Source organism: Quercus robur, chromosome 8 (assembly GCF_932294415.1).
Source record: "Quercus robur chromosome 8, dhQueRobu3.1, whole genome shotgun sequence".
Taxonomy (NCBI): domain Eukaryota; kingdom Viridiplantae; phylum Streptophyta; class Magnoliopsida; order Fagales; family Fagaceae; genus Quercus; species Quercus robur.
Genome location: NC_065541.1, coordinates 34,847,168 through 34,865,348, shown reverse-complemented (window position 1 = coordinate 34,865,348; position 18,181 = coordinate 34,847,168). Strand labels below are relative to the sequence as shown.

At 38.3% G+C, this 18,181-nt stretch overlaps 1 protein-coding gene and 1 pseudogene across 1 annotated transcript; one reads left to right on the top strand and one right to left on the bottom strand.

The window, feature by feature from the left end:
• Positions 1 to 18,181, top strand: part of LOC126695319 (cellulose synthase-like protein H1) — a 106,268-nt pseudogene that overhangs the window by 31,950 nt on the left and 56,137 nt on the right.
• LOC126695320 (ras-related protein RABA5b-like) lies at positions 16,235 to 17,152 on the bottom strand. Its single transcript, XM_050392018.1, has one exon. The coding sequence runs from the start codon at positions 16,956 to 16,958 to the stop codon at positions 16,569 to 16,571; it is 390 nt and encodes a 129-aa protein (XP_050247975.1). The 5' UTR covers positions 16,959 to 17,152; the 3' UTR covers positions 16,235 to 16,568.

The window sequence follows — 18,181 nt, the reverse complement described above, 5'->3', positions numbered from 1 at the left end:
TGGGTTTTTCTAAACTACTTGAAAATTTTGAGGGGCAATTATGCATGTGTAAGGTCTAAATTTTTGATTTTGAAGGACCAAATTCTGAAATTTGAGAAGGGGCAGTAAGTCATTTTTTTGTATAGATTCTAAATTTTTCACTACTCTAATGGAAAATTGGAAAAGCTAGGGGGGGGGGGGGGGGGGGGGGGGGCAATGGCCCCCCCTCGCCCCCCCCTAGCTCCGCCTCTGAGAAACGAATTAAGTTGCAGAAGATAAGAAATCATTTCTGAGCTCCCCTTGGCCTTTAGTTTAATAAAACAACAAAAATAATAGAGTATGGAAAATGTTAACAAGCACTATGCGGCTTCCTTAATGTGAATTCTACATAATAAGAGAATGAGATAAATAAAAGGAAAAAGACATAAAAGTACTTAAAAACTACAAAAAAGACAAAACAATTGCTAGAAAAAAAGTAAAAAAAATTGTTGTTAATAGGCGCCGTTAACACAACCTATAGAATAAAAAGCAAAAGACAACTCCAGACTCCAGGGTGATCTTGGACTTAGTTGTCTGTTAATTTTAGAAAGAAAAAAAAGGGGGTTTTGAATTTTTAGCACAATCCATGACTCAGAATTGATCTAAAATTGAATTATTGTAGAGATGCATCTAGGGAATAGTCGTTGCAAAGCAAATTCTCTTTGGATACACATGTCGTGATATTTTATTTCACAATTGAATCTGTAAGGACACAAAAATATGGCGACCTAAACTCACTTAGAATAATGAAATTTGTGCTATCTAGCTAGGCCCAAATCAATAGATATTTGTAAAGAGAGTGAGGTAAAACAAGTTAGGCTTAGCCTGAGGATTCAGACAAAGAAGGAATGAACGAAAGCAAAAGATTAAGTATATAAATGGTTCTTCGCTCGAGGACGATGTTCTTGCACAAGGATGTACATTCGGCTCTCTCTCTCTCTCTCTCTCTCTCTCTCTCTTGTTCTAATCTTTTTCTCTTGATTTTTTGGAGATCCCCTTTCATCTGGAAGTCCTCTTTCTTTATATACTCCTCAGCTTATTGTATCCTAACCCTCCATCTATAATCCCCTACACTTTCCTTAGGACACTTGTCCCTTTAAACTTCTATTGAAGGTGGTAGAAGGAGATGCTTAATTGTGAATTCTACTGTTCAAATCACTTCCTTATCAATACAGCTGATAAAGCTGTTGCCAATTATTTAATGCGGAGGTAGTAGGTGAGCTTTCATTGGAAACTTCCTTCACCTACTTTGTCTCTCACTGAATACCATCCTTTCCATTCGGCCTTCTAGGAAGTATTTTGTCCCCTCTCCTCCCATCCTCAAGCGAATTTCCTCCTCAGGCTTAGAATGCTTTTATAATGATAGTCACAACTTTTTGTATCCTTCCTCAGTCCTCGGGTCCCCACAATAGCCCCCTAAAACCTTGCTATTAGACCTGAGATAAAAAGTAAGGTTTTAGTTGTGCAACCTTAATTGGTACGTGCCAGACACGTTCCCACATGGTAACATCTCTTCATCTGTCTTCAGCACATTCCTGACACTTCAGTCTCCATGATCTTGTATTTATTGTGTCAGGCAGCTGCTTCCCCCCCCCCCCCCCACGTTCTACGGTGCGATGATGATCCTACGATCCTCATTTACCCATATTTACGAGCGGGAATTTTACCTCTCATTTTTCACCCCTATATAAAGAGAGGTTGAGGTTGATTTTGCTCTATTTATTCACTTTGCAACTTTTTCGTTGAAGTAGTAGTCCAAGGAGAGATTCTTCTATTGCTTGTAGGTGCGTCCAAATTCATTTACTTTTATACGTAGATTCTTCGTTACCTACACCATAAATTTCCATGGGTAGATTTGCTAGTTTAGTGGATACCCCCGAAGGCATGGTCGCCTTTAGGGCTCAATATAGGATTCCTAACAGTGTTGAACTCCAGCACTGTGAATTAGGCAAATGGCTGGTCATGAACAAACCTCCCGACTCAATAGTGATTCCGATGATTGCCTTCATAGAAGGAAGGATGGAAATTCCCATGGGCACGGTTACTAGAGACTTCTTTATGAATTATAGGTTGACCCCCACATAATGCTCCCCCAACGTCTTTAGGGTCCTCAGTAGTGTAGATATGATAAACCATAAGATGGGGGACTAACCTCACATAGCATGATGTGAACTGCATATACAACTGCCAAAAAGGAAAGGAAACCAACTACTATATCAAATGTAGGGTCCTAGCTGTTAGGTTAATTTCTTGTATGCCTGAGTCAAACAAGTGCATGGACGAGGACTTTCTCATCGTCTCGTGAGACTGGCATGATGGGTTGCACTGTCCCACCCAAGATGGGGAACCAGGTAGGGTTCCTACAAACATTAGATGCACGCAAGATTTTCACATTCAGATAAAGAAAACTTTTATAAGGATTTTTTCTAATCTATGACTTATGTTGCATGTTTATTGGCAGACGAACATCACACTACCTCGAACAAGAGCTTAGTGAATTTTCCTAAGCTAAACTGCATCCTTAAGTCAGAAATTTTTGTTCATAGAGACGGTCAGCTTTGGGAGTTGCACGTGATCCTTGGTTTCAACCTTATCTCCAAACATTTCCAAAGCCCTAAACACATAATTAGAGCTAAGGATCCAAGGCTAGCTCTAATTGACGTAGCAGTTCCGGGCTTCCTAACAATAGCTTCTCCTCCATCCGAAACACAAGACGCCCAACTTCCAACCTCGCTCATAACCAAACTCCTTTACTCTCAAGAGCCGCCCATACCTTCAAACAACGAAGCTGAGGAGCGCACTCCCGAAGCCACCCAGGAGGTGACAAATAAGGACTTTGAAGTCTTCTACAAGCAAGAAGACCCCGAAGACCTCCATGGCCTTTCCCAGTGCCGTTTACTTCTTACCCAGATCGGCACCAGCCAAGAAAAAGCCAACATCCCTGAAGGAATGGTGCTCGAGGAAAAGACTCCAGACCTACTGGCATTGCTCATAGCCCACGCTGAGGGTGCCTCCCCAACAGTTCTCGTGGTGCCCAACCACCAACTTCTAACCTACATGTGCATCCTCTGGTGACGCCGCTGATAAATAAAGAAAAAGAGGCCAAGGGGGCAAGGGATCTGAGGATGTTGAAGAGGGAGAGGTTATATGCCCTTTGTAGCAGCCCCTAGCCAAGGAGGCCCGAATAACTAGGGCTCAGTAGAAGAAGAGTGCTCCTTCTAGAGCTTTTAAAGGCACTGAAGGGGAACAACATTCAAAGGCTTCCGTATGGAAGCCCTCGTTTGTTTTATGTTTCGAGGAATCGGTCATGGATGACGCCACCTTGAAGGATTCCTAGAAGGGTAGGTCGGGCATCCTTTCAGAATGCCTTGAAAAGGCTCTTCTCCTTCCTGATGATATGCATGAGCTGCAATCCTTGAGGAAGCGTGAGGTCGTTCTCTCATTTAAGAAAGACCTTGTTAAGGTATATACCTATCCATTACTCTTATACACTTATGCAAAATTTGTACAGATACTTATACTTAACATTTTTTTGCAGTCGGTGCAAGCAACCTTCGTAGTTGAGGAATGGGTGGACCATGCCTTGGGTCAAGCCCACAAAGCTGAGGGTAAGCTAGAAACGGTTGAGAATACCCATGTTGATTCTGAGAAGAGGCTTAAAGAAGCTCTCTTCCACTTGGCCGAGGTAGAGAAATCTCGAAAGAATGCTAAATCTGCTTTGGCCAGTTATGAGAAACAGGTTAAGGAGGCCAGGGCTACTTAGAAAAAGGCCGAAAATCAGATGGCCTTAGCCATGGTGAAGCTTAAATAGCAACAGAAACAGCTGTAGGCCAAGGATGTTAAGAAGGCTAAAGCCAAGCAAGTAACCTATGACGCGGGCATAACCAAGAATGCCCAAAGTCTGACAGCCCAGCTTCGGGACATTGCTAAGGCCTTTTGCCTCGAGGTGTGGGGTCAGGCCTTAACCATAGCTGGAATTAGTACTGAATTAGAGCTTAGGGCTCTTGATAAAGTATACTATCTTCCAGCTTTGCTCCTTGCCCCTAGCCCCACTCAACTTGCAGCTGATCCCATCTTTGCCGCTGCCTCTGCCTCGACCTAGCCCACCACTACTTCAGCTGCTACACTTGTTGTGGAAAAAGAGCAAGATCTGCCTCCTCCATTATCTATTGTGGATGTGGACTTAGAGGAGGCTACTGAAGTTGGGCAGCTAAAGAGGAAGAATAAAGAGAAGGGAAAAGAGAAAGAGAAAGAGGTCTCGATGTACCTTAGTCTTAGTTTAAGAACTATCATGAAATTTTGTACCCAGGCCAAGTTTTGTTGATGCCCTTATCTTTCTCTTATTGTAAACCCATTCCTAAGCATCAATGAATATCCAATTTTTACTCATCCAAGTATAATTTGTCTAAGTATAATTTCTATTATTTCCCTTTTTAATATTATCTGAAACGTGCTAACCTATATTTAACCTAATTTATTCCCAACACCACTCCATCCAATTTTGAATGACTCTTAATAAAGTTGTTGGATTGACACTTAATGTTACTTGCAATGATATTCTAGCATATAGTAAAAATTTCAAGTGAGACTTACCTTAACTTGGACTTAGGATGTTAAAGACCAATTTGCCCAGAACTTGTGATCTGAGGAGGTGGGCAAGACTTATGATTTTATCCAACACTTAGAAAATTTCATGTAAGGGTTAATTTATCCAAGGTCTATGATTCGAGGTTCTGTTTAACACTTAGAAACTTTTACATAAAGGTTAATTTACCTAAGGTTTGTGACCCGAGGAGTCGAACAAGACTGATGTTCTGTTTAACACTTAGAAACTTTTTGTATAAAAATGTTTGTGACTCGAGGAGTCGTACAAGACCAAGGTTCTATTTAACACTTAGAAAATTTTTGTATAAAGGTTAATTTACCCAAGTTTTGTGACCCAAGAAGTTGAACAAGACCAAGATTCTGTTTAACATTTAGAAACTTTTTGTATAAAGTGCTAATAGTACAATCTATAGCAATAGTGAGACATAAATGAGCTAGACATGAATAAAAGGAACTTCATATCATTAATAGTAATAACACTGCAGATTGTTTACATTCCAAGGTCGTGGAATCACATTTTCATCTAGGTCTTCCAAATAATAAGCCTTAATGCCCACCACTGATATTATTCTGTACGGACCTTCCCAGTTGGGGCCCAACTTCCCCCAAGACGAGTTCCTAGCTGTTCCAACCACCTTTCTCAAAATTAAATCTCCCAGGGCTAGTGGTCTTAACTTCACTCCTTTGTTATACCCTTGTTTAAGTCTCTGCTAGTAATGTGCCATTTTCACTGCAGCCACTTCTCTTCTCTCCTCATCCAATTCCAAGTTGGTCGAGAGCAAGCAATTATTCTCCTCGACACTGAACTGATCAGTTCTTAGGGTTGGGAACCCTGACTCAAGGGGAATTACTGCTTTAGTCCTATAAGTTATTGAAAAAGGAGTCTGCCTAGTTGATCTTCGGGGGGTAATGTGATAAGTCCATAGCACATAGGGTAATTCATCCACCCACCTTCCCTTTGCATCATTCAACCTTTTCTTTAATCCAGACACTATAGCCTTATTAGTAGCCTCAGCTTGCCCATTCCCCTGTGGATAAGTAGGAGTATAATATCTATTCCTAATCCCCAACTCCCCACAGTATCTTCAGAAGGCCTTACTATCAAATTGAAGCCCGTTGTCCGAGATTAGCGTGTGTGGGACTCCAAACTTGGTGATGATATTTCTCCATATAAACCTCCTAGCATCCACAACCCTAATATTGGATAAAGGTTCAGCCTCTACCCACTTAGTAAAATAATTTGACAAGGAGCCATCTTCGGTTTCCTGTGGCTCGAGGAAATGGCCCCACTATGTCCAAGCCCCACTGAGCGAAAGGCCAATGACTAGAAAGTGGGTTCAGAACCCCCTTCCTGGTTAATGAATATTTGGGGTATATCTTTGATATTGATCGCACTTCTTAACATAATTTTGAGAGGTTTTCTACATGCTTGGCCACCAATATCCTTGGGTAAGGGTCCTGTGGGACAAAGACCTCCCACCTGTATAGCTCCCATAAATCCCCTCGTGCAATTCCTCTAACAATGGCTCCACTGCCTTGGGATGTACACACAGTAGATACGGCCTCGAATGAGATCGTTTATACAACTTCTACCATTCAAACAACCAGTAACGTGGGGCCTTCTTGCGTATCTTTTCTGCCTCACCCTTATCATCGGGTAACAGTCTTTGCTTTAAGAAAATTACCAGGGGGTCCATCCAACTTGGTCCAACCTGGATACTATGCACTCTAACCAAGGGCTTCTTTATAAAGTTAGGATGGACCATGTCTTCAACAATGACGACCTGTGGCAGATTTGATCCCAAAGAGGTTGCCAACATAGCTAAAGAATTTGCATGAGAATTCTGTCCCCTCTAGATTTGCCTTAAAGTGAAGCTCTTGAAATGGGATTGAGCCTGTCTAAACTTAACAAGATACCCCTGCATGCATTCAAACTCACCATTGACTTGCCTAACAACCAACCGAGAATTTGAATACACTTCCACAACTTCTTCTCCTAACTTTTTAACCATTGCCATCCTAGCCAATAAAGTTTCATACTCAGCTTCATTGTTCGTGGCCAAAAAACCCAAATGAAGTGATTTCTCCATCACTAGCTTCTTCGGGGTTATCAACACGATTCCTATTCCTGATCCTTTTTGGTTAGCTACTCCATTCGTGTACACTTCCTAGGTGACAACAGCAGAAACCGAGAGCATCATAGCCTTAACTATTCCTTTCCTATCATCAGCCATGCATTCTGTAAACTCCACCACAAAATCTGCCAAGACTTATCCTTTTATGGCAGTACGAGGCATGTACCTGACATCATAGGCACCCAGCATGGCCCCCCATTTAGCAATCCTACCCATGTAGTTTAATTTTTGTAGGAGAGCTTTTAAAGGGAGTTGGGTAAGCACCACCACAGTATGTGCTTGAAAATAATGTGGAAGCTTCCTCGTGGGGTGTACAATGGCTAACACTACCTTCTCTAGGGGTAAATAACATGTCTCAGCTTCGTGCAAGGATTTACTAACATAGTAAACGAATCTTTGTACTTCACTCTTATTTCTTACTAGAAGCAGACTAGCTGCATAATCCGTGACTGCTAAGTATGCATATAATATTTATTCCTTCTCGGGCCTAGAGAGGACAAGAGGGCATGAAAATACTGTTTAAACTCCTCAAAAGCCAATTCGCACTCCTCAGTCCATTGAAAGTCCTTCCATTTGTGGGGGAGCTGGAAAAATGGACGACACCTATCTGCTAAACGAGAGATAAATCTATTCAAAGCTGCTGCCATCCCTGTTAACTTCTATACCTCCTTAAGATTCTGAGGGGGATGCAAGTTGTTAATGGCTTTAATCTGATTGGGATTGACTTCAATTCCTCAATACAAAAAACTCTTCCCCCAAGTCTGCCAAGTGCTCCTCAACTTGTTTGCTCTTTATCACCATATCATCGATGTATGCCTCCACATTTCTCCCAATCTGTGACTCGAACATCCATGTCACCATTCTTTGATATGTGGACCCTGCATTTTTAAGGCCAAAAGGCATCACCCGATAATGATAATTGCTAGTGGGAGTTCGGAAAGCAGTTTTCTCCTGATCGTGTAATGTTAAAGGTATCTGATGATACCCTTGGAAAGCATCCAAGAAACTCATCTGAGGATGCCCAATTGTTGCATCCACCAATTAGTTAATTCGAGGAACGGGGAAATAGACTTCCTTGATTGCCCCTGCTTGCTTAAGTTTATTCACTTTAACCTTTATTGCCTCAGCATGCTCTTTTAACGAGCGCTGAGGTGGTTGCTTTCATGGAACCACATCTGAATTCACATTCAATTGGTGACATATAAACTTTGGATCAATCATGGGCACGTTATAAGTACTCCAGGCAAACACATCCAAATTATCTTCCAAAAACTTCACCAATGCTGCTTTCTCTAAGGGTGGCAATTGAGACCCCACTTGAAAGTATCTCTCCTCATCTTAACCAATTAAAACCTTTTCCAATTCCTCGAATAACACCCCCTGCAACTTGATCCTAAGTCCTACTTGGGGACCCTTTGATTGCTATGGGATTCGTTCCTCTTCTGCCACAACTTGATCCCCAGGTTGCTGTGTAATGGCTACTATTAGGCACTGCCTAGGCATTGCTTGAATTCCTACTAATTCTCCTACTCTCCCCTATGTGGGATTCTTAACTTTCAAATGTAAGGTTGACAAAATTGCTCCCATTGCATGAAGCCATGGTCTAGCCAGGATGGCCGTGTAAGGGGAATAAGCTTCAACTACAATGAAGCTAACTTGAACCTGTTCATCCCTAGCCTGTACAGGTAACCTTATCATTTCGCAGGGAATTACCAATCTCCCATCAAAGCCCACTAATGGTGAATAATCTCCGGGTACATAATCTCCGCTCCACTTCCCTAGTTTACCAGAACCCTTCTTACATCATACCCCCCCGATCCGAATGGTTACCACCAAGGCATCATCATGTGGCTAGAACGTCCCCTCCTTCTCTTCTTCTGAAAATCTAAAGTGGGCATAGCCACCATTTTGGCCTTTTTGGAAGCCTGACTCCTGTCTTCCAAGTCAGGACCTGAAACCACAGAGATAACCCTCGAGCAGGTTCCAGCATCACCCTTGGGCTTAGCAAAAATGACATTAATTGTGCCCAAGGCTGGCCGAGGAGCTCCATCCCTCTGATACCCAGTTTCGGGTTGTTCAAATTGACTAGCTGGTTGGTGCAAGAATTGCCTCAACTTCCCCACCTTCACCAGTTGACCCAGATGATCGCGTAAATTCCTCCAATCTTTAGTTGTGTGTCCTTTTTCCTGATGATAATGGCAGTAAAGGTTTTGGTTTCTCTTGGATGGGTCCCCACCCATTTTATTGGGCCATTTGAAATATGGTTTTTTTTTTTTTTTTTTTTTTTTTTTTTTTTTTTTTTTTAAATCTTTTGCAGTATTTGATAGATAGGCTCTTTAAACAATGAACTAACCATCTGAGCACCCACAAATGATGTCTGGTTGGGGAAATCTCTCCTTGGCCGGTTACTGTGATATCCTCTTCCCCGAGGATCCCTCTTTTCAGGAAAAACCTTTGCCTTGCCCTTTCCTTGGGTCTGATCTTCCTCTACTCATTTGTACTTATCAATGCGATCCATAAGCTGGTGTATACTAAGGGTAGGCTTCATTGTTAGTGACTTTCTCAGCTTAGGCTCTGTCGGAAGCCCTACCTTAAAAGTTTTCATTGCCATGTCCTTGAAATCCCCATCTATTTCATTGTACGTTTCCCAATATTTGTTCGAATAGGTCTTGAGGGTCTCCCTTTCCCTCATTGCCATAGACAACAGAGAGTCTAAAGGCTTAGGGACCCTACTGCACATCACAAATCTAGCACCAAATGCTCTTGTCAACTCCTTAAAGGACCTTATTGACCCATTTTCCAAAGCATCAAATCATCGCATAACCACAGGCCCGTGGCTGGAAGGGAATACCTTGCACATAAGGGTTTCATTGCCAAAATAGACTACCTTCTTCAGATTGAGGGGATTAAACCTTCCATTGTAGATGGTGAACATTGGTTATAAAAACCGGTGGGGAAGCCTGGCCTTGTTGATTCTCCTAACGAAAGGTGACTTTGAGATTTGACAAAGTGCCTTACTCATTGCGTCATTCCCCATGCTAGGGTGAGATGATCCTTGCCCATACTTGAACTTGCCATTTTTTAGTTTATCCCGGTGTGAAGATGCTGAGAAGGACTCATTGGATGAGGTTCTAGACTTATGGCGATATGAGCGATCCTTACTCTTCTCTGATCCACTACTTGATGGGGGTGATGGACTCCTTCTACCACTCTCCCTTCGCAGCAATTTCCTGTGCAAGTGATCTATCTCAAGTTTCAGTTTTTTCGTTTCCTACTTGTGCGAAACATGGCTCCTTGTCCTTGAGTGACTCCTCTTAGTACGCTTCATATGATAGGACTCTACCATAACACTTGGCATATGATATCTGTCTCTCCTTCGCTTCAGATTAACAAATTGATTTTCCCTCTATGAACCAAAAGATTCTTCCCTATTCTGTTCTAGTTTGGCCATGGATAACCAAAAACAAAACCTTGTTTTCTCACAGACGGCGCAAATTGTAAGGACACAAAAACCATGGCGACCCAAACTCACTTAGAATAGTGAAATTTGTGCTATTCGGCTAGGCTCAAATCAATAGATATTTGTAAAGAGAGTGGGGTAAAACAAGTTGGGCTTAGCCCGAGGATTCAGACAGAGAAGGAATGAACGAAAGCCAAAGATTAAGTATATAAATGGTTCTTTACAATCTTGCTTGAGGATGATGTTCTTGCATAAGGATGTACTTTCTCTCTCTCTCTCTCTCTCTCTCTCTCTCTCTCTCTCTATCACTATTCTTGTTCTAATCTCTTTCTCTTGATTTTCTGGAGATCCCATTTCATCTGGAAGTCCTCTTTCTTTATATGCTCCTCAGCTTACTGTATCCTAACCCTCCATCTACAATCCCCAAGACTCTTCTTAGGGCACTTGTCCCTTTAAACTTCTGTTGAAGGTGGTAGAAGGAGATGCTTATCTGTGAATTCTACTATTTAAGTCACTTCCTCATTAATACAGTTGATAAAGCTGTTGCTAGTCATTTAATGTGGAGGCAGTAGGTGAGCTTTCACTAGAAACTTCCTTTACCTACCTTGACTCTCACTGAACACCATTCTCTCCATTTGGCCTTCCAGGAAGTATTTTGTCCCCTCTCCTCCTATCCTCGGGCGAATCCCCTCCTCGGGCTAGAAATTCTTTTATAATGATATTCACAGCTTGTTGTATCCTTCCTTGGTCCTCGAATCCCCACAGAATCAATTTAAAAAATACTTAAAATTAAGGATTTATCAATAGGTAATTTTTCATACCAAAATATATCATTTTAAAAATTTAGTAAACAAAAAAACTCTTTATTCTACTTAAATTTCATATTGATATATTCAAAACATTAAGGAATGAGAATCATTAATTTTGGATTTTTTTTTTCTTTTTAATGATTTATTACAATTTCTTATTAATTTATGCCTTTTCTAGACTAATAATATAGCAAACCAATTGTAATTACAATTGAAATGACTAAAAAGGATATATAAATTAATATATGCTCTAAAATTGAAGATATTACAAAAATTATAAAAAAGGGGTCTCACAATTATAGGAATCGTCCTCATACAATAACTGTTCTAGCTCTATTGTAGGTCTACCATATGTTTCTCGACTTTGGCTGATTGTAATAAGTGATTGAATATCACTTTCACATTAATCTAATTTTTTGTTTTTTGTTTACTAGTCACAAATCACAATCCTAATGAGATTGTGACATAAATTGTTACTAAGTACATTGGTTCTCTCAAAGGATTTGATGGTCTTTTAAATTGATAGGTGTGCCTCAATAAATTTGTAGGTTAGTTTAATCTCATTAGCTAATAACATTTTAGTTGAGATAATTTATGAAAAGTTTGATAACACTACTTCTTTAGCCATAAAACTTTATTATATTTTTATATTCTAAAAAAAAAGTATATTCTATTTGTAATTCAATGGGGTTGGTTTAATGTTTCTCTTTAAAGTTTTATAACATCCATAAGATCCTATATTTGAAATCTCTAACTCACATCTTGGGGCACTCTTAAACTTGTTTTAAAAGAAATTAAAAAGGGTAAAATTTTTCAGCTTGGTTTTTAATTATATAGAGTTTAAAAAATAACACTCAAATATTTAAAAATTTATAAAATTATCCAATTTGGTTTCTAAAATTTGTCCCATTTTATTATTTGGCTCTTAAAATTTCAAAAATTTGTGAAATTCTTACCCCATTTTTCCCTTTTATATTTTAGTATTTTCTCAATATTTTTACATTAGTCAAATATGGAATAGAAAATTATTCAACAAATTCAAGTTCTGAAACTAGAAAACCATATTTCATTGTTTGTTTCGCATCAACGCAAAATGGTAATGGTGGTTTAGTGAACCATCTTAATCGCCACGATGTATTTTTAATCCACCTGGATTATTACTATATAATTTTTTTGTAATATGGACCTTTTTATCTTTGTTTTTATTCTAGTGTTTTTCAAATATTTTTACATTAATCAAATATGGAATAGAAAATTTTCTTGAAATTAGGGATGGCAATTTAGATCCGACCCGCGGATACCCGGCCCGACTCGATCTTAATAGGTCGGATTTTACCCGGCCCGATAAAGAATAGGGTCGGGTATGGGTTTTTTAAAAAAACCCAAAGTGGGTCCGGGTTTTATCAAAAAATCCGAGACCCAGCCCGAAACCCGACCCGGATAAGACCCGGTTACCATGAAATTAGTCAAATTACTAAAACCCCCCCTTATATATATGTGTGTGTGTGTGTGTGTGTGTGTGTGTAGTTGTAAACCCTAAGTCAATAACCCAGTACCCATCCGCCTCTCCCTAACTCTCAATCTCTCTGTCACTCACGTAGCCACGCACAAAAGCATGCCACCACGCACAAGAGCACGTAGCCACGCCTTGGCCTCACTCTGAGTCACTCCTCGGCCTCACTCTAAGTCACTCACAGCTCACACAGACACTCACTCACTCTCAAGCACATTCCTCTTGAATTGGTTTTGGGTCGTGATCTGCTTGTTACCTAAGCACTCTTCCCTCTATCTCTAGATCTAAAACCCAAGGCCGAAGACCTCAAGCTCTCTCTCTCTGATCTCCAACTCAGGGCCAAGACTCTCTTCTCTTTCCATTTCTATTTTTATCTTCTTCTTTATATTTATTTTTTGTTTGATCCGAAATTTCCTCCGTTGGTTTGGTTATTTCTGGGTTTGAGGATTGAAAAATGGGATTTTTATTTTTTATTTTTTATTTTAATTTGGGTGTGGCTATGGAGATTTGAAAAGAAGGGATTTTTGGGATTGGTTGTTGGCCGTGGGTTTGATGTTGAGTTTGGGCCTTGTTTCAAAAAAGCTTCCTTTTTGCTTGGGCTTAATAGGGCCCGTGGGGCCCGGCGGGAGCGGGTCCAGGCCCTTGGAAAAAATCCGTTTAGTAAATGGGTCGGGTCCAGGCCGTGGCTCTTGGCCTGCAGGTTGGGTCCAGGTATGCAAAAACCCGGCTCGAATCCGACCCGTTGCCATTCCTACTTGAAATCAACCCTAGGGGATTCCTCCTTTCTCAAAAAAGAAAGTTTGTTCAATTTTTTAGTTTGGTATCTAGAGTTTCAAAAATGTCACTCAAATCCTTAAATTTATATAAAATGATCCAACTTGGTTAATAAAACTTTTCACGCTTTATTATTTAATCCCAAAAATTTCAGACATTTGTAAAATGTTTACCCCACTTTTTTCTTTATATCTAGCATTTCCATTATTTATACATTAGTAAATATGAAATAGATAATTATTCAACAAATTCAACTTCAAAAACTAGATTTGTTAGTTTCTATGTGTATAGATTTGTTGGCAATTCACGTGATCACAAACTTGTCTAAATATAGATTACTAAGTCTATATATGGGTATTAAACAATGCTCAAGGTGCTGCTAGTTAGTGTGCAAGAATAGGAAAGCTGCTTATTCAAGAATTGAAATTTCATCAGTTTTGATTGATCAAAACTTAAGTTCAAACAATTGAAAGTCGTATTTACAAATCAGTTTTCAGCCCATTAGCTCATCAGATGATTATGGTTTCAGTTTTAATTCACTTAGTATTTAAAGGAAACCCTAAGGCAAGTTTTCAAAGACTTAGGAGTTTCTCATTTGAAATTTAAAAGGTTCTGTGCCTTCTCCTTTCAAAGTCACTATCGGAAATCAATTAATCTACATACAATTTGAACAGGTAGACCTGAAGTTGCTACAAACCAGTCATCAAAGGTGCTGGATCCAAACCTTCAAGGGTGATCTTGGAGTCATAGACTGGAGGTCTACATTAAACAAAACCTTCAAGGGTGGTCTTGGAGTCGTGGATTGGAGGTTCACGTTTGGAACAAATCTATATCAGAGAAGTCTGTGGAATTCAGAGCTAAGTTTGTTAACTCTAATTAGGTTTACTATGAATTAAATATTCTGACTATAAACTTCTATCTGATAGTGGATTGTTCTTCTTGGGATTGGTCCCCCTAGGTTTTTTTACTATGAAACTAGTTTGTTTTTTGGTTTTCCTGAATTATCATATCATTGCATTATTTACTTTTCCACTGTGCATGATATGTTTGATTATTTTTTTAACCTAAGTCTTGCATAATTAATATAATTAACAACTTGGCCTTAAAATTGGTTAATCCTTGTTTGTTCAGGGGTTTAAAATATAACATTTATGTTTCATGATTTAGCTCAAGAGAGGGCAATCATTGTATTCTCAAGTGACTCTCATCATCTCTCAATTAATCAAGATCAACCTATTGATTGTCTCTTGACTGTGACTCGTTTGGTGAAAACATGGGAAACCTAAGTTTTAATCAGGTCTCAGTTGGTAATGATGAAATACTTGCTAAAGTATAAAAGAGCACATAATAATTGACTAAAAAAGAGGCTAGAAAGCCATTTTTTTCATCTAAAAAGCGGAAATCACAAAACCTCTCTTTCATCACAACCCTTGAGTTAAAATAGATAATCCAAAGATGATGTGTTTTTTTATTGGTGATCAAGCTTAAACCACAAAATCTTCATTGTTTGTCACAATGCAGTTCATGATGAGAGAGTCTCATGATATAGAAGAGTCCAAATGACTCAGAGTACATTGTGAGGTCATGTCTATAAGAATTTATTGGATAGCAATTAGGGATTTATGTATATCTCAATTGTAATACTTTAATTCTAAATAGTAAAAATTTCCTTGAGGTCAGGATTAAACCCTGTAATGAATTTTCCTGGGAATGAGTTCATAAGTTTTCTCGTGGTACTTAATCATGATTAAATTGAATGCATAAAGGGTTTTCCTTTTTTTTTTTTTTATTATTATTTTTTTTTATAAGAAAGAGTTAGTTATTTTTTTAAGAAAAAATTTTCAATGTGCTTAGATATAATAAGGAAAAAAACATGTTCTTGGGTACTCCTTAATTAAGGAAACAAAAAGTAGAGGTTTAAAAAGGTCATTTCACTTTTGGAATATGTTTGATAAACCGGCAAAGCTTATGCATGCCATGACGCAAGCAACGAACGACAATTGATGCTATGGTAAAATCAACCGGCAAATCTTTCTTTATAAATGTTAAAATCAATAAAAATCCTATGGTAAACTTGTTTTCCAGGATTATAAAATGATTATTGCTACTGATGAAAATTGATGCTATGTTTATTTATTTATTATTTATTATTATTTTTTATGAACAATATTGATGCTATGTTATTAAAGATGTGGAATAGTATATATAACTATTATACAGTAAGAAAATTTGATAGGAAAAATGAAGAGAGAGAGAATATAAGGAAGAATGATTTGGTATTAGAAACTTACATTCACAGTAAAAGTTCTTAATCGTTAGATCTTTAATATTAAATAGTATTTATTTAAACCACCGCACACCCTTATAAGTGCTTGTGGGGTGTGGGGGGCAAGGGCCGGGGTTCAAGTCTCCAGGAGGGAGCTTCACACACATATACACTTAGATTAGGCTAGAGTAGAATTCTATCTTGTATCAAAAAAAAAAAAATAGTATTTATTTAATAAATGCTACAATATAACCATTAAATGAAATATACAATAATTTTGTGGCGTAAATGCACTTTTAGTCCCTACATTTTTAAGTTTTTCCATTTTAGTCCCTACATTTTATTTTTTCCACTTTTAGTCCCTAAAACCAATTTACGCTTTCCGTTTTAGTCCTTTCCGTCAGTCAACCAACGGAAATAGCTGAGGTGGCAGCCGGAACAATTAAAATATTATAAAAAATGCCACATCACCCTGACAAATCAGCATATATATTTTAAAAATTAATTTATTAATTTTAATTAAATAAAAAAAATAAAAACATAATTAAAAATAATAAAATCAAACCTAAACCCAGAAAATCAAATCCAAGAACACAAATTCAGAATTAAAAACAATGAAATCAAATGCCTATGAACACAAGAACACAAACCCAGAAAATCAAACCCAAGAACATGAAATTTATACCCACCAACAGCAACCCACAACCACCAAAATTTATACCCACCACCAAAACAACGCCACACACCGTCGAAACTTCAAAACCAACCTAAGAACCAGGTGCGGTAATTGCCTCTTCTTTTAGCCTTTTCACAGTAACAAAAAAAAATAAAAATAAAGGAAGAGAAGGTTTCACTTTCGGCCTTTCAGTTTCTGGGTGGAGCCAGCCACAATAACTTGTGACTTGTGAGAATTGTCAGCGACTGAAGATGGGTTTTGGTCTTCGGATCTTGGTTTCAATCCTAGTTGTCTTCCTTCTCCTCCAAACTCTCAACGCCACATCTTCATCAAGCGGTCGAAGGCCACTAGCTCGGAACAAGAACCGTCAGATCCCACCCAACTGTACCCACTTAGTGTCGGAGTCTCAGTGGTACGAGTGATATCGTAGACAATGAGAGCACCCACAGCGCCTCTATAGTAAGCAGAAGTGACAGCCCTGAAACGCTCTTGCCCAGCAGTGTCCCAGATCTGGGCTTTCACCTCCTTCCCATCAATTTCCACAGCCTGGGTCTGGAACTCGACACCAATGGTGGCCTTGGAGTTAGTATCAAACTCGTTTCTGGCGAAGCGTGACAGCAAGTTGGACTTGCCAACAGCAGAGTCACCAATGAGAACTATCTTCAACAAGTACTCCTCACCGCCTGAAGAATGCTCATCCATTTGTAATATAAAAATATCAATCAATGGATTCTCAAATGTTATCAGTATAAATTGTGTGTGCGTGACTATAAAAAGTCTTGGGTCTTTCTTTGCTTGCTTTTTTTTTGGTAGTGGAGATGGGGAGTTGGGAAAGGAGAAATGCGAGTAAATGGTAAATGAGAAGTTTGTTTTGTTATGTAATGAGTTGGAGGAGTGAAGACTTCATTTTAAATGGGTTTAATTTTGAATTCTTGTTCTTGGGTTTGATTTTCTGGGTTTGTGTTCTTGTGTTCATAGGCATTTGATTTCATTGTTTTTAATTCTGAATTTGTGTTCTTGGATTTGATTTTCTGGGTTTAGGTTTGATTTTATTATTTTTAATTATGTTTTTATTTTTTTTATTTAATTAAAATTAATAAATTAATTTTTAAAATATATATGCTGATTTGTCAGGGTGATGTGGCATTTTTTATAATATTTTAATTGTTCCGGCTGCCACCTCAGCTATTTCCGTTGGTTGACTGACGGAAAGGACTAAAACGGAAAGCGTAAATTGGTTTTAGGGACTAAAAGTGGAAAAAATAAAATGTAGGGACTAAAATGGAAAAACTTAAAAATGTAGGGACTAAAAGTGCATTTACGCCTAATTTTGTTATGAGAGTAATTTAATTTTAAGATCACATGACTTGAACTATAAGTAAGATTATGATTTTTTTTTTCAATTAAAGTAGAATTATGAATATAGATACTTTATTTGCATTCCAAATATTATAAGATAAAATAAATCTAGAAGTTTTTATAAATTTGGACTTTGATATCTTTAATAAGTACCATTACTTTTAAGTGTTTTAATTTTCTCAATTTCCTTAGGAGTATAATTAAGTTAATAGCTAAGGCTAGCATTTCACATAAATGACTATAATCATGTGACTAACATCTAGACGAAGTAATAATATATATAATCCAACAAATTAAGCATGTGAAATATATATATATATATATATATAGAGAGAGAGAGAGAGAGAGAGAGAGAGAGAGAGAGAGAGAGAGAGAGAGAGAGAGGGTTGGGTTCAAGTTATATTTGGTGTAACTCTAAACAATGTTACACTACCCAATAACTTGTTATTAAATTCATATTTTAAAATCCCACTGTTAAATTACATGTTTTATATGTATTTAACATGCATGTTAATTTTCATGTCAATCAAATGTTATTTACCATGCGATTCATAAACTCATCTTTT

Bases quoted from the DNA above. Each gene is read 5' to 3' on its own strand.
- LOC126695320 (XM_050392018.1), bottom strand. From the start codon at position 16,958: ATGGATGAGCATTCTTCAGGCGGTGAGGAGTACTTGTTGAAGATAGTT.